At 39.2% G+C, this 17,003-nt stretch overlaps 1 protein-coding gene across 19 annotated transcripts in view; it reads left to right on the forward strand.

Annotated features, from left to right (window-relative positions):
* DST (dystonin) overlaps window positions 1–17,003 on the forward strand; it is a 472,092-nt gene that overhangs the window by 438,469 nt on the left and 16,620 nt on the right. For all 19 annotated transcript variants that reach the window (XM_059400215.1, XM_059400198.1, XM_059400206.1 and 16 more), the window contains 9 exons: window positions 292–498; window positions 3,022–3,141; window positions 5,864–6,033; window positions 7,310–7,469; window positions 9,832–10,026; window positions 10,535–10,663; window positions 14,063–14,206; window positions 15,100–15,288; window positions 16,789–16,918. In XM_059400215.1, coding sequence (XP_059256198.1) covers window positions 292–498; window positions 3,022–3,141; window positions 5,864–6,033; window positions 7,310–7,469; window positions 9,832–10,026; window positions 10,535–10,663; window positions 14,063–14,206; window positions 15,100–15,288; window positions 16,789–16,918 — 1,444 coding nt within the window. The remainder of the gene's footprint in view (window positions 1–291; window positions 499–3,021; window positions 3,142–5,863; window positions 6,034–7,309; window positions 7,470–9,831; window positions 10,027–10,534; window positions 10,664–14,062; window positions 14,207–15,099; window positions 15,289–16,788; window positions 16,919–17,003) is intronic.

Here is a 17,003-nt window from a genome sequence, read left to right on the forward strand (position 1 = left end):
TTTTGGTTTGACACCAAAAGCATTTTTAAGATTAAAAACAGTTTTGTTTTGGTTTTTTTAAAGATTTTATTTATTTATTTGACAGACAGAGATCACAAGTACACAGAGAGGCAGGCAGAGAGAGAGAGGAGGAAGCAGGCTCCCTGCTGGCAGAGAGCCCAACTTGGGGCTCGATCCCAACACCCCGGGATCATGACCTGAGCTGAAGGCAGAGAGCCACCCAGGCACCTCAAGATAGAATAGTTTTTCATTTGTTTTTAATTCTACCCTTTTTTTTTTCCTTTGGTAAAGGTCTTTGCCAATGAAGTAAATTCTCACCGTGAGCAGATAATAGAGCTGGACAAAACTGGAACCCACCTGAAATATTTCAGTCAGAAACAAGATGTTGTCCTAATCAAGAATCTATTGATCAGTGTCCAGAGTCGATGGGAAAAAGTGGTTCAACGATTAGTAGAAAGAGGAAGATCTCTGGATGAGGCAAGGAAGAGAGCCAAGCAGGTAAACTTTTATAAAACTCTCTGAACTTGGCAATCAATCAGTTCTAGGTGTTGAAATACATATCATGTTGTTAAAAGTACTTTTGTTGCAAGCTGTATTCGTTGTAACAATCGTGGCACAAGGCCAAGGTGTTTATTTCCTAAAAGGGCTGTGGCCTCAGTTTCAATGGTGACATCACTCTTTGCCCTGGCAGCACCTTCCGGTCCTGAGGACTGATCTTGAAAAGACTGATTATAGCTTGGCTTCATAGACTAACTGTTATCATTAAGGTCCAAAAAGAGGCTCAGATTTTTTGCTGTGAGTTCGGTTTGTTGGTTTTTCCCTTTGTTCTTGCAATCTCTACTCGCATACCCGGATTAAGTCATTATACTTTATTAAATTGCTACCTTGTGTTTAGCTTCTCAGCCAGACTTTGTCCACAGACTCTCAGGGCCGAGAGGGGGGCACTTGACATTCTGGGCAGCTTCCTGAAAGAGCAGATTCTATGTCTGAGCTGGCAGGTTCTCCTCACCTCTCTGAATCTGTACCCTTGTTGACAGGCTATTGTTTCTTCTCTAGTATTTTGGTGCAGTTCTGCACTGCTTTTAAATTAATCGTCTGAAACTTTTAGGGCTGTTTTATTTTTCCTTTTTTGTTTAAGCTAGACAATCTGGAAAATCTCACAAGGAACGCCCCTTCCTATCTTCACCTGTTATTAATATTCCATTCCTAGACTAAATACAGAGAAGAGGTAAAATTCTGTGTCTCTGTGCTCCAGGGAAGAGAGAGATGCGCCTGCCTTGGTTGGCATAGATCTTTGAATTTTGCTAGAAACTCAGTATAATGTTGAGGCTGAATTTTCTAATGACTCTTTTTGCCCCATTTAGTTGCATTTTTCTGTAATTGGCATTTCACTCTATTTTTCTGGGGAGGCAGTCTCCGTCGGGTGATATAGAAGATGTCATGGGAGTCACATGTTCCAGTGTTTAAAGCTCTCAGCACAAATTTGTTAAAAGCTTTAGAAATGACAAATGGCATTGTTGTAGGATTACATGCTGTACTGCTTCTTTTTGAGGGGGATATATGATGTGTTCAGTGTTATCAGTGAGTCTGGAATAGAATCAGTGCCTCACTGTGTTTTTTAAGACAGTATTGATGATAAGCCTGACATCCTCCTTCCACCAGCGTAGCAGTATCCTCTGTGATGGGGGCATTGCTTGACTTACAAACATCGAGTTTATGAAAGCGTTTGTCCTTTCTCCATGCTGTCAGTTCTGTTTCCTCATATTGTTCAGTCTGTAAGGTTTTTCTACTACTTTTGGGGTGCAAAAGTATAGCATTTCTTCTATTTCTCTGGCTTAAAAATAGTTTTTAAAGCAGGACCAGCTTTAGAATCTGTGCATTTGTACCATTAAACTTGCCATCCGTGATAGCAAGACTACCAAACACTGTGACTATTTCTTTATTTCTTACTATTCTAAGATCTTAGTTTGGGTTCGGATGTGGATCATAGTCCTCTGACTTTGGCAGTTTCTGTGCCTCTTCTGGCCTCTGTATTTTCATATTTAAGTTGATCGGAGTTGTGGGAAGGATGTGTTGGGGGAGAGGTTTGCAGGGAGGTGACCTCATCGGACCCTGCCAGCCTTGTGATCCCGTGCTCTTTTTCTTTATTGCTATGTCTCTTTTTGTTATTCCATTATTAATGTGCTTTGATAGAAAACAGACTTTATTTTGATGACTTCAGTTTTTTGTTATGTATCTGTCCACTTAATTTTATTATGAGAAATTACTTATGACCAGTCTCACAATTTGGTATCCCAAAATAGTATTCACTAGTTCTCTGTTTACTAGTTCACTAGTTCTCTGTTCACTAGTTCACTAGTTCTCTGTGAACAGATAAGAGACCATGGCTGAAATCAAGTGTACGTAGCCCCAGAATAGTGGAAGGTCATAGATGAATTCATGTACCATGGGTGCTTTTACATATAAACCAGTACATGAGACACAGGCGTGCACTTGAGGATTCTGATAGCAGCAGTAAAGGTACTGAACTCCCTTTGTATTAAGTAGGAATGGTAAGGCCTTTGTTGTTGTTGTTGTTCTTGTTACTTTTTAGGACCGATTTATAAACTTTATCTTTCGTCCCTCCCTTTTTGTTCCTTTTCCTTAACATGGGAGTGAAACACCTCAGAAGTAGACCCAAATCTGTCAGTGAGGGCAGTGGACAAATAAAATTCTCTTGACAGTTTATGTTAATTACTAAGCAAAAGGAAAGGGAGGTAAGTTCTCCCTGGTGTGTGCTGTTTCTAAGCTCATTTCTGTTTTTGTTAAAGTTTATGTGTTTGAATGAGTTACAACAAAGTGACCATGGTGGGGGCACAATCACAGAAGTCAAGAGTTAATAAGACATTTGTAATCCAATGAAGTCACTGCTTTCTTCTTTTTTAGGGGAAATTTGAATTAATTTTAACATTTTCATTAATTTCTATATATCATAAGCATACCAGAAAATATTCTGGACAGAAATTTACATTTCTTTTACAGTTTCATGAAGCATGGAGTAAACTTATGGAATGGCTAGAGGAATCAGAAAAGTCTTTGGATTCTGAGCTGGAAATTGCCAATGACCCAGACAAGATAAAAACACAACTTGCACAGCATAAGGTGGGTCTGCAATTAAGAAAAGCATGTAAGCCGTTCTTGATCTCAAAATCACTTGTAAAATTCTTATTTGGTTGTGTATTCATTCATCACTAGGGGGAAGAAAAGGCCATCCAATGTGGGCCTCCATTAAATTTAAAACCGATTGCTCTTCACATTGGTCAAGTGGCAGTAGTATCTTTTCTCTCTGCTGACCATTCCCCTATGATTCTAGGGTCAATTGTTAAAATAAAATATAGAAAATTAAAACTGGAAGTGTTCTATAACCTATAATATAAAAGATTTATAGGAGTTCAAATGTTGGCATTTTAGCTTTTCACATGTCTGTCTTGTAATTTCTTTCGTAGATCAAATGCCATGTAGAAGATAATTTTATAGCAGAAAGTACTATAATTTTTGCCATTAGGTTCTCTCAAACAATTTAGTGGGGTAAATTGGTTGCCTCTACACAAACTGATATTTTATTATATATATGTGGTATGTGAAAGTCCATCCTTATCCTCAAAGACATATAGTTGGTGGCTTCCTTATGTAGACTAGAAGGTATAGAAGCATAGTATTTTATATTTTCTACCTTTTATTCATACCACATGGCATTCAAAGAACATTCCCATTCTCCTCAACTCTTTGAATTTGGGTCTGTCATTCTGGTTATAAAGTGATCATCAGCCCTCAGGGTAAGGATATGGGTAAAAGAGAGTGGGTCCTGCAAAAAACACGTTTATCGTTTTAAGTGTCTACATATATTTTATTGCTTGAAACATGATCATTTTTAAAAAGCTGGGAAGAATTGGGGTGATGTAGGGCTTATCATCCACAGAGAGTTCTAACCATCCTCTTCATAAAGGTTGGTTGCTTCTCTGGGTAGTTCTAACAGACCTCAGGAAGTCATGATCCTAGGAGCAAAGAAGGAGACATTGAGCACCTGTTCTTTGACTAGATGAGCACAACTGAGTGGCTTGTTCTGCTGGTACTCTCTGCCTTTGAGCTGCCGCATTCAATATTGACAGCACGATGACAGTGAGCAGCATCTTGTTTTCTTCCCTTTGGATGGAAAAAAGAGGCTCCCTCTCAAAATACAATGCCTGTTTGAACTTGAACATAGTTGTCATGTCATGTAGTCTTATGAAAGTATATTGTGTATTCAAGTTGGAGAATCCTAGAAATAAGAATATGTGAAGAACCCTGGTAGATTGTCTGTTGTTCCTAGTGTGGCTTGTTGCCAAAGTCAACTTTCATCTGAGACAAAGGTACAAGGTACATTAAGCCAATCTTAAACATCTTTTCTGTTCATCTTTTGGGTATTTTTCTGTTTTTAAAAAAAGTTTTGATCTGCCTTATATTCAGCTATAATATTTTTTTAAAGATTTTATTTATTTATTTGATAGACAGCTATATAATATTTTTTATGTATCTGTTCTTTTGGAAAAAATCTTTCAGTACAATGATTCTAAAACTAACATCCTGTTATTGGAAAACAAGAAAAAAATAATTACAGAAAACAAACTACATGAAATAGTGTGGTATTGTAACGGTGTTTATTGCTTAAAAATTCCCAGATGAAGTGGCTTCCTATTATAAGACAAAATAAATATCTAAGTTCTATTAAGAAACTTAGAGTATCTAGCTTTTAAGGGAAATAAAAGCTCATTAGATAATTATAACCAAAGTTATTTTGGAAAATTATACATTTGCATAGCATTTTATTGTCTAAGGTGATTCTCATGTGCTTATCAGGGTTTAGAATCACTGTGGTGGTGTTTCCCTGATATATTATGAGCTTGTTAGGTTGACCTTCCTTTTTTCCCATCCCTGAAATTGTATATTCAATAGCAGCTGTCTCATTCTTGCTATTAGACACTTACAAACACAAATGAAACATAAGGTGATAATGAGAGGCCTGCAAAGACAGTGTCCCTGCCCTAGAAAAGCTTGTACCTGAGTTGTGTACAGAATGTAATCCACCCCACCCACACATACACATTTACATGCACAAACATGCAGATTAACAGTGCAAAAATTGCAAAGTGTAGACATCACATTGGCAACATGGCTATTTGGTACTGGAGAGGTAATCTGTAGATCCTGTGAGACTTTTGGAAGGCATCATTGAGGTGAGGAGGAGGGGGGTAGACTTGCCAAGGGGTGTGACTGGAATGAGCAATAGGTCAGAACACAGGAATCTTGAGATGTGGTTCTTCTTTGTCCCTCATCCTGGCTCACAGATAAAATTATATGTACCATCATTGTGAACATCCAATGTGTGACAACAGATCTGTCTGATCAAAAACCAAAACTCTAGTAAATTCACAGATTATGAGTCACCCTGTGTCCACATAGGGCCTTCAGTTATTCATTGAGTGTTAACTACTACTTCCTTTCCAAACTCCTGGGTTTTTCAATAGGTGATTAGCAATTTCATTGTATTATAACTCGTATACTGTTTGTGGTTTAGAGCTATAAAAGATTGAAGATTTGTTTTGCTTTGAAATTACTGTCTTCATAATAATCGGTACTTTCAAAGCCACGTGGCTTCTGAGAAAAGTAAACTCTTCAATTTATAAGGATTCTTTTCCACCCTGGTGCATTCCACTGTCTGACTTGATCATTTGCTGGTGTCTTCCTCTATTAAGACTCCATTTATTAGGGGCGACTCTTGTAATATCTCTTAACTATTTCTTAGCCTCAAGTAGAAATGCGTACTCTTTTCTTCTTAAATGTTTAGGAGTTTCAGAAATCACTTGGAGCCAAGCATTCTGTCTACGACACCACCAACAGAACTGGACGGTCCCTGAAGGAGAAAACCACCCTGGCTGATGACAACCTGAAACTGGATGACATGCTGAGTGAACTCAGAGACAAATGGGATACCATCTGTGGAAAATCTGTGGAAAGGTAACAAGTCCTGTAGGGCAGTCTGGTTGCCTTGTAGGTTTCTTTCAAGTGTACAATAGTGATGCTTTGTAGGAACATTCTGGAACCTTAAATACCTCCTTTGCCTGGGAACTTCTGGTCATCTGTAATACCCTACTTACACAGTGCCTGTGCCCAGAAGGCTTGGTTGTTCATTATTATTTATTTTTAATTACTTGATTCACTCAACAGTGGTATTACTCTCCAAGCCTGTCATCTCAGACCTGACTTCTTTCAGGTCTCCCCAGGTCTGCTCTTGTCCTCCTTAATCCAGTTCCCATAAGTAGGAGGATGGTCTTCTTAAAATATGAATGGGGTCTTGTCATTGCCCTGCCTCATACTTTTTAGGAACTTAATATTGAGGGTGAACCAGAACACAGGCTCCTTAGTGTGACGGGCAAGGTCCTCCCAATCTGACCCTGGTGTTCCCTTCCAACTTCATCCATTACTGTCTAGTCTTCTTTCTCATTATACTTGAACCATAAAGACCCAAATCTAATTTCTAAATCTTTAAGGATTTAGAAAGTACCATTGTAGTAGAAGAGTTCAAATATCTTAGAAATGTTTTCAGACAATTCTTAGATCCTTGGTTTAATTACTTTTGTCAATATCAAGATTAAATAGAATATCCTAATAATAAAATTATATTAGAATAGAAAATTAGAATGTAGTCTATAGAATACATAGGAAGAATATAGAAATTTTGCCGTTTTTTAAAAAATCCTTAAAACCTTCCATTTCAAAAGGTTATATACATTTTACAATGTGCTATAAATGATTTCATGGCAGGCAGACACCCAGGGGTTGGAGATGGGGCAGGTTGTGACTACAGACAGCGTGTGGTAGGTTTGGGGGATGACTGAACTGTTCTTTCTTAATTATGAGATGGTTACATAAATCTCTACATGTGTTACAGTTCATGGAACTGTACACTCAAAAAAGTCAAGTTTACTGTATGATAATTTAAAACAAAAAATTTTATGACTTTTTTTTAAATGAAGAAACTGAAAGATCACTGATTTCTAGAGGTGATAATGGAGGAATTTTCCAAGAACAGATAAGATCTACTGAAGGACTAAAAAAGAAAATTTGAGAAAACTTTTGTTATTTTCTAAAAAAGGCAAAGAAACGCACTGAATATACCTGTATATTATTTTTTCCTTTGACCATTGCCCAGCCTTCATAAATGGATTTTAGATATTCAGGTATTTGGTGGGTTTTCTGTTACTCAGTCTGACTTTTCCACCTTTTTCCCCAGACAAAATAAACTGGAGGAAGCCCTGCTATTTTCTGGACAATTCACAGATGCCTTGCAGGCTCTCATTGATTGGCTGTATAGAGTTGAACCCCAGCTGGCAGAAGACCAGCCTGTCCACGGAGACATTGATTTAGTGATGAATTTGATCGATAATCACAAGGTATTATTAACTGGAACATTTTATTGATCTCATTTGATTATCCTGAATTTAGAGGAAACTGTAACCCCTTATCTTAGCCTTTTAAAATCTAGAGACTATATATCATAATATGTAACAGTCTTTAGTATTTAGTGTGCTTTGAGCAGAATCAGGAAGCCAACTTTAAAAGTGATACAGGAAAATTAGTATCAATGAGATACTTTTTTTTTTTTTTTTTTTTTTTTTTTTAACAATTTCCAGATCTAAAACCTTTTAGAGTTCTCTGGTGCTTTAAAACATGTTCCAAGAATGTTTTATAATCTTTTGTTATTCATATAAATAATTGTGTAATTTAAAATCACTCCCTCAGTGACCTGGAACTTGGTCATTCCATAAGTGTATGGATTTGTGACATTATCTACAGGAGTCAAGATAGGCTACTTTTCTGTTTTTAAAGACCATTTTATCCTTGCCCCTTGAACTCTAGCAATCTGTGAGATATCAGCATAGGCTCTGAGGGATTCAATTATTACTTTAAGTCAAGTGGTTTCCTGGCAATCTCCTGAGAGGGATTTAAATATTTTTTTGCCAATCAAAGGGAATATTCAGGACATCCCACTGATACTGAGTGCAAGGTCCAAAATTATGGTAAAATGTTATGTTACAACTTAAAGAATCTCAAAAACAACCTGAGGCACAGTAGTAATGTGGGATGGTTGTACCAGAGTAGACTTTATATACAAATATTTTACAGCACTGTAGTTTACAGCACTGTTTTATTTCTCCTCTCTTATGTTTGAATTAGAAAATTTATTTCATGTTAAAATGTTTTCTTCATACTTGCCTCGTTACGTTGTTTTGATCTTAACCTGTTCCTTTTTTAAATAGTTGGTGCTTTTGCATATTTATTTTCCCTTTTTTCGTTCTGTTATCTGATTATAAAAGAGAGTTTGTTACATTTAAATATTATTAAAAAAATCAAAGAATAGATGAAGAACAGTGATTGGACCTACAAAAAGAAAAAAAGTTGAATTTTGTTGCTTTGCCTATATTGAAACAAATGTTTTGTGCATGATTGATTGATACAGACTTTCATTCCTTGGCATTCATTCAATGAGTAATGAATAGTGTAATGTTACTTTTTACATAAATGCCATTTGTATAAACTCATTGTCTAAATATTTACTCCCTTCAGCACTTGCCAGGTTTTTTATATATTAAAGGTTATCAAGAATGAGTTAATCATTCAGCATTAGTAATACAATTGGAAGGCTCAGGAAGTTTAAGTTCACCAAGTACATTGGAAAGTCAGCTCAGGACTATCGGGCGAGTCCTATCACAAACAGATTACACAGATGGTGTATTTTCGATGCCTGTGTGTGTGTGTGTGTGTGTGTGTGTGTGTGTGTCTGCAGGCACACCTCATTTAACACCACTAGAGTGAAAGCAAACAAAGAATTTATTGTACTATGTTTGGACTATTTTTGACGGGCTCACTTATGAATGATTTGATTATCAGAACAGAAACTCATCGATAGAGCCAAAATGATAAGATGTGCTTAGTAATATTCATTTGTAATCATCTTTTAGAGAAATAAGGTAATCTTAGTCTATCTATAAGCTTGGTTAATTTGAAAGATGTAGTTGCACACACTGTCTCTTGGATCAGAAATGAAGTACCCTGGGCTCATTTTTTGGATTGGGTCTGTGGCCAAAAGAAGCCAGTCTAACTCCTGGCACATCTAAGTTTATCAAAATTAGGCAAGAGGTAGGGAAAAGCTTTTCTTCCGAAAGGACAGATAAGGATGTAAGCCTCTAAAATTTGACATTAGAGGTTAGTTCTCAGGATACTGTGAAAGCTGAAGCTGTGTTGCAGGGAAAAAGACTGCAGGCCCCCTCCCTGTGGGCTCCCCTGCCATTCCCTCCAGTACCCTCATGCAGACCCCAGGATTGCTTAGTTCTTCATTCGTCTGTTTGTCTATTAATGAAGAGGAATGAGGTAGCCAGCACATTCTTGGCACTTATGAGGATTTGAGAGGAATTGGGACGCCATAGTAAAGAATTATAGAAAAAAAGAGAACGTGACATTTTCACTGGTGGAATTGCATTTGAGTAGCCACCATTATTTAAATCCAAAGCGTCATTTAAAAATTAAGGTTTGATTGCTCAGGAGGATGCTAGAAGATTGAACAGCTTTACAGCTCTGTTAGGAGCAAGCATGTGATGACTGAGCTCCTGAAGATTCTGTGAGAAGTACGCCTCATTAAACTCTAAGTCTTAGAGACTGGTCAGGAGGTCATGTACATATATATTCCACACTGTGTTTTACTGGTTTCATTTTGTAGTGAAAAAACAATTTTTAATGAAAATACGGTCTTTCTAGGTTTTCCAGAAAGAACTGGGGAAGAGGACCAGCAGCGTGCAGGCCCTGAAGCGCTCAGCGCGAGAGCTCATCGAGGGCAGCCGAGACGACTCCTCCTGGGTCAAGGTCCAGATGCAGGAACTGAGCACACGCTGGGAAACCGTGTGTGCACTGTCCATATCCAAGCAGACCCGCTTGGAAGCAGCCCTGCGGCAGGTGACAGTCTTGTAAATTGCAGCTGGGGGTGATGAGAAAGGTATCAAAGCCCAGAGCTGCTCTGGTGGAAAACTGTTTCACTCCTCCTTTCTTACTGGGATGGTGATGGAGAGGGAGATTCTTAGAGGATCCTTGCCTTGCTCCTCCCCGCAGGAGTTTTAAGTTACTCACAGAGGGAAGTTTTCTCATTGTCACACAAAAGTGCCAGTCTTGAAATTTTTCACCTCAGACGTGTAATGGGCTGTCATGGCTCTAACATCAGATTGTTAAAATGGTGAAGTAGTCTTCATATTGGGGTTTAGAGGTCTTAACATTTATAAAGTGTAGCAACATGTATCTTTATATTTTTAGTGGGCATAATGCATATCGTTAATCAATGTAAATTTAAGACTTTTTTTTCATTGAGAGGAGGACTGTATACTAACAAGCATCTTTGGGGATCTTCTTTGTGGGGTGTGTGTGTTGTGTGTGTGTGTGTGTGTGTGTGTGTGTGTGTGTGAACTGTTAGGCAGAGGAATTTCACTCAGTGGTGCATGCCCTCCTGGAGTGGCTGGCAGAGGCCGAGCAAACCCTTCGTTTCCATGGTGCTCTCCCAGATGATGAGGATGCCCTTCGGACACTCATTGATCAGCATAAAGTGAGTTATCTAAATGCTAAGTAAAACTAAATGAGAAAATTCAATAGGCTCGTGATGGTAGATATCAATTGCATGCATATTTCCCTTTCTGAGAAGTAATTAAAGATCTAGCACATTTGAGAATTTGCCTTCATCCTCTTTGCTTACATTGGTGTGTCCCCATGCCCGCAAATAAGTTATCTCTCCACGACTGCTTTGTGAAGAAGGTGGCTATTCCAAAGTGAGTCACCGTCCCCTCTCTTTTGGAAGAACATTGATTTTTCTAGGAGGTTATCTGGCTTCTGACCCAAACTGGTCAACTTCATTGTACTTTCATGTGCATTTCAGATGAAATTTCCTGCATGAGCCTTTGGCATTTATAAACATATCATTAGAATTATAAATAAATAAGTTTGATCTTAGTAAACAAGACAAGCAAGTAATTCAATAACTGGTCTTCAAATTTTATTTTTCAATCTCTGCCAGTTCTGGTTTTATTTTATTATTATTTTTTTAGATTTTATTTATTTATTTAACAGGGAGAGACGCAGTGAGAGAGGAAACACAGGCAGGAGGTGTGGGAGAGGGAGAAGTAGGCTCCCTGCTGAGCAAGGAGTCCAATGTGAGGCTTGCTGTGGGGCTTGATCTCAGGACCCTTAATGACTGAGTCACCCAGGCACCCCGCCAATTCTGGTTTTAATCAAGATCCACCTTAAATTTTTATGAGAAGTAGCCTGTAGTATAAATTATAAATTTAAAATGAATTCTGTAAGTAGATATACTGTTGGATAGTTAACCAAATAAAAATCTGGCCACTGAGTTTTCAGGTCAACATCTATTTTGTAACAGTGCCTAGAACTAGCAAAACTGTTAGGAGAGTGATCTGGATACCTCTTAACACTTGTTTGTTTTTGTTTTTTGTTAAACCTTTTTCTGGAGAGGAGAAGGGAGTTGAGGGAAATTGGAAGGGGCGGTGAACCATGAGAGACTATGGACTCTGAAAAACAATCTGAGGGTTTTGAAGGGGTGGGGGTGGGAGGTTGGGGTACCAGGTGGTGGGTATTATAGAGGGCACGGATTGCATGGAGCACTGGGTGTGGTGCAAAAATAATGAATACTGTTACGCTGAAAAAAATAAAAATTAAAAAAAAAATTAGAAATTTACAATGCTAACACTCAATGCAGTATCCAACATTTCTTTTTAAAAGATCTGTTTAACACCACTGAAGAAGCTCATCTTCCAGGTTCAGGTTGGAAGGATGTCATTAGTTCCATTGTGGCATGGATTACATCATCTATGGAGATTTCTTATTTGTGACGATTGTGCTCTCTCAATGACGGGCTGCCTAACCTATAGCAATGAAATACTGCCTTGTCATTAATAAAAGTGATGTGAGCTTGTCTAACATTATCTGGAGGAGCGGAATGCTCCATAAACCATTTAAAGTTGAAGTTAGAATATAAGAGGAGGAAAATGACATCAAATTTATTATAAATTTTTGATTCAGCTCAGTGTTTTGAAGAGCTATTATATTACTGTTGTCTGACCCACCAGCCAGCATTGAGTTCCACTGACAGAGTTGGTCTCAGAGGAGCTTCTTATATATCAAACATCTTACAGTAAGGTGCCCGCTTGGGGTATCAGTACCCTCAGAGCAGGAGCAGGAAACCCCCAGAAGCATCAGGAAGCAGGGTATCCGGAGCAGTGGTAGTGTTGTGGGGTCTTTTTGTTTTTGTTTTTGTTTTTACAACAAATTACTTTTAAATATTTTTAAGTTGTATAAAATTACATGTCATTTCATAAAGGGCTGCTTAGTACCAATAATTAGCCATAACATCATCCGTTCTTTCTTATTTCCTCTGCTTTCTTCACTGAGCAAATAAAAGTAAAGCAAAATATTTAATTTCTTAGCCCCAGGACCAGAGACTTCTCAGTATAGTCCACTTTCAAAAATGGCAAGCTTTCCCAGGTGAGCATAGAATGCAAGCAGGGAGCTGACCATCCAGCCCACGGCATTCTGGGCAGGACTCTGGCACTGTTTGGTTAGGGGTGATTAAAAGTATACGGTCAGATCCCCTGTCCTTGGGAAAGCACAGCTGTTATTGGCCTCTGGTTTTCTCTTCCTAGTAAAGCTTCCCCCCGCCCCCTTTCAGTTAAGCAGATCTGTATTGGAGGAAATGAAAATAATTTTTTCATTTTAAAATTTTTTAAATGAAAATAATTTTTAAAATAAAAGTGATGATATTTTAAAGATAGGTCATGTTAGTGGAGTATACTATTAATTAAACCTTGACATGACGGCAGTAAAAATGGGTAAATGAGAATTAAAAAGCACTTATTCAATCACAAAGACACACGGTCTTTTGATCTTGTGGACCTTAACGTCCAGTAGGTATGTAAGGAGACATGGCAACATGCCAGAATAGGAGGTCTAGGACAGAGCTGCGGCCCAGAACCCAAAAAGAAAAGGTCACTAGACATTCTAGGAAACCCATTCTCCGATGATCACCCTGACCACATGGCATGGATAGTACGGGGTGTCCGCTCAGTCTGTAGCCTTTGCAGCCCTTGCCCATGTTACTAAGGAATCCGTCCCTCTTAGTGCTGGGGTCCAGACTGGGGTGCTGGCAGATGCTTGAAATTCACTCTGAGGTTCTGGAAGCACAAGACCTTTTTTAAGGCAGAGGTCCTCATTTGTAGCCACGCTTTCAGAGTTCTGTGACTCATGTATCTATGAATACAGTTCTGATGGTAGAAAGTACAGTTATGTGTGTGAGACATTTGCAGAAAAGTTGATTTGAAAGCATTTTAGAGCCTGTCAGGGCTTCTTCATCCCACCAGAGCAGGGGATGACAGTTTCTGGCTGTCAGGCCCATCCCCTTCATGCTCTCCCCGACTCTTTCCTGCTGGACATTTGGGCCCTCTCTCCCTCACCCCAAACATTTATAGTTCCCTGCCCAGCCTTCTCTCTTCCTTTTCGGTACATATTCCTCTCATTGCTGGCACACAGTTCATGCTGTTTTAAATATACAACCTCCTAGTTTTGTGAGGACATTTTTTTTCAATCAATATTTTTGTCTCTGGTGGTACTCTCTCTCCTAGTCCTGTTCTCCATTACCATATGTACACGCTATGCAGATATAGAAGAGTGTGTTTTTTTGTATAACATATCTTATAAGGCGTGAGGTGTTACCTAATACATGTATTCAGAAAAATACCTGTTAGAAAGTGCCTCACTTCCCATTGTTGTCCCTTCTCCTCTCTTAATTCCCCAGTTAGTGAGTGAATTGTTTCCAGCAGTGCATAGTGCTGGTGAAGTTCTTGTGTACTTGTCTAACTCTGACGGTCACAGGCACGTCACTGGAGTTTTATTTTCAACCAGTGCCAGCAGCTGATTGAGGTGTTTGTTTCTGCTCTAGGAGTTCATGAAGAAACTGGAAGAAAAACGGGCTGCGCTGAATAAAGCTACCAGTATGGGAGACGCCGTCCTGGCCATCTGCCACCCTGACTCCATCACCACCATCAAACACTGGATGACCATCATCCGGGCCAGGTTTGAGGAGGTCAGTGGGTCTCAAGTCATCATTAGAGCAGGAACAGAACTGAGATACATGTGTGACCCTGGGAACAGGAGGCCTCTGCAAACCTTCCTCTGTGCATGACCTGTCTCTGCAGTCCACTTTTATTTAAAAACGTAAAGCCATTTTGCAGCTATGTCCCTGAAGCATGAAAAAGCAAATGTTTGGTTCCCTGTATGACTTTTTGTCCCACTTCCACATTGTTGAATAACCCAGCACCCAAATTATACTTCAGAGGAGTATATGCTTGGGGAATGGATTACGTACATGAACTGGATTCTGCATTTTAAGATTTTATCTATTTCTATTTCCACTCAATGCTTCATGGAATAAGCATTCTTGAGCCGTCAGAGAATGTGTGTTTGAACTCAGACTAGAAATCTAAAGGAAGCCTGGGTGTTTGACACCCCGTCTGTAACTATGGGGGCAAACATCAGAGGGGCTTTCATGTCCTCCACAATCTGGTAGTACCATCCCAGATAGCACTGATGGTACCGCTGATGGGATCTAGAAAGACTGGCAGTGTTATGATCCCAGGCCCAGGATGATCTTCTATATCCAAATATAGAAGAGTGTGTTTTTTTGTGTAACATATCTTATAAGGCGTGAAGTGTTACCTAATACATGTATTCAGAAAAATACCTGTTAGAAAGTGCCTCACTTCCTATTGCTGTCCCTTTTCCTCTCTTAATTCCCCAGTTAGTGAATTGTTTCCAGCAGTGCATAGTGCTGGTGAAGTTCTTGTGTACTTGTTTAACTCTGACGGTCACAGGCACGTCACTGGAGTTTTATTTTCAACTAGTGCCAGCAGTTGTGTATTTTTACATCAGTTATTAACTAGGATGGATGAAATTGAGAGACATTTGTTTCCCCAACAGGTGTTGGCCTGGGCGAAGCAGCATCAACAGAGATTAGCAAGTGCTCTGGCTGGGCTCATTGCAAAACAGGAATTGCTGGAAGCTTTGCTGGCTTGGTTGCAGTGGGCCGAAACGACACTTAGCGACAAGGACAAAGAAGTCATCCCCCAGGAAATCGAAGAGGTGAAAGCCCTCATTGCAGAACACCAGGTAATATGAATATCATCCTAACCCTGTCTTCTCAGATACTGTTTTTATTTCACTGCCATACTTCTCAAGAGATTGCTTTGTGCTGGTTACCATCACTTCCTCAAACACACTCCTCAAGTTCTTCCTTACATTTATTGTCCGTTTCGCCCTGTTCTTCTGCTCCGTCTTCTGGCGACCTCGCTCTGCCGGTCTTTATGGCTCCATGCTCGCATATTCTACTCTCTGCTGCCACGCATCTCCCACGATGACCATCAGTACTTCAGACACACCCTGTCTACAAGGGAGTGCATCATCTTGCTCCAAAAAACAAATGACTTCTCTATCCTGCCTGTGGGCCTCCCACTGACTCTGATTTATTTGTATGCTTGTCACTTTGATACACATTTATAAAGGGAAGCATTAAATGGCAGCTTAGTTGACGAAGCAGCTAGCATTGCAATATTTTTTTTTTTTAAGATTTTATTTATTTATCAGAGAGAGAGGGGGAGAGAGCGAGCACAGGCAGACAGAATGGCAGGCAGAGTCAGAGGGAGAAGCAGGCTCCCTGCTGAGCATGGAGCCCGATGTGGGACTCGATCTCAGGACACTGGGATCATGACCTGAGCCGAAGGCAGCCACTTAACCAACTGAGCCACCCAGGCGTCCCGCATTGCAATATTTTTAAATAAATGTATGAGCCATTCATGTCCATAACGGCCCTGAAGTGCCTCATGTTGTGTTCTCTGTGATCAGAGTTCTCCAGTGTGACAGATTCTAGACATGTGTTTCTCTACTTTTCACTTTTATCTGACTCCTCTTTTTTCCACCCCTTTTCACCACAGTCTCTGTCTTTGCTGCGTATTCCAGATAGAGGGATCTCTAAGTCACAATAATAAGCCTAAGGAGACAAGACAAGAAGTAGCAAGATAGTCAGACCTCTTAAATGGGAACTTTAACCTGAATAACTTTTATCTCCCTTGGCATAGTATTTGTATAAACAGAAATATTTAAGATATGTCCATATTTAATATGTTTGCCATATGTCAGTGTATAGCAAAGCCATCTGAAGTATTTCAAATACATTAGTGAAACGTGCTGCAGAGACATCCTGAGGACCAGCCCAGTTAATTAGTTGCTTTGCAGATAAATACTCACTTTAAGATTCTTCAGGAAGAGCTTAAAAGCTCTGGAAGATCCTGGTTGATACACAGATAGGTTATATTAATTATACAGCTGCTCCCATGCATGGTCATCAAGCTAAAACAAATTACTGTTACAGTGCTCTAATTACTTACCAGGTATATGTAACATTTTATATTGTTTAGTTGTGAGTAAATGCTATGTTATAGTGGCTTACAATTTTTTGGCCCCTAAAGATATAACAAGTTGGTTTATGCTTTTTTTTCCCCCCAGAATGAATTTCAGAAATAATAGCATGGTCCTTTTATCCTTTGCTTTTAGTTCATTTCTAAAGGTAGTTTTCTGTGGTGCACTTCTATTTAATTGACTTTGACCTTTCAGACCTTCATGGAGGAAATGACCAGAAAACAACCTGATGTGGACAAAGTTACCAAGACCTACAAGAGGAGAGCAGCTGATCCTTCCTCATTACAGTCCCATATTCCGGTCCTGGATAAAGGGCGAGCAGGAAGTAAGCAGTGGCCAATTTCTTTAAAATGCACATGGCTAAAGCCAAGGAAGTTAGTTTTGAGTTGTCACTTGAAATTTCAGAGCAA

This window comes from Mustela nigripes, chromosome 5 (assembly GCF_022355385.1).
Source record: "Mustela nigripes isolate SB6536 chromosome 5, MUSNIG.SB6536, whole genome shotgun sequence".
NCBI classification, from domain to species: domain Eukaryota; kingdom Metazoa; phylum Chordata; class Mammalia; order Carnivora; family Mustelidae; genus Mustela; species Mustela nigripes.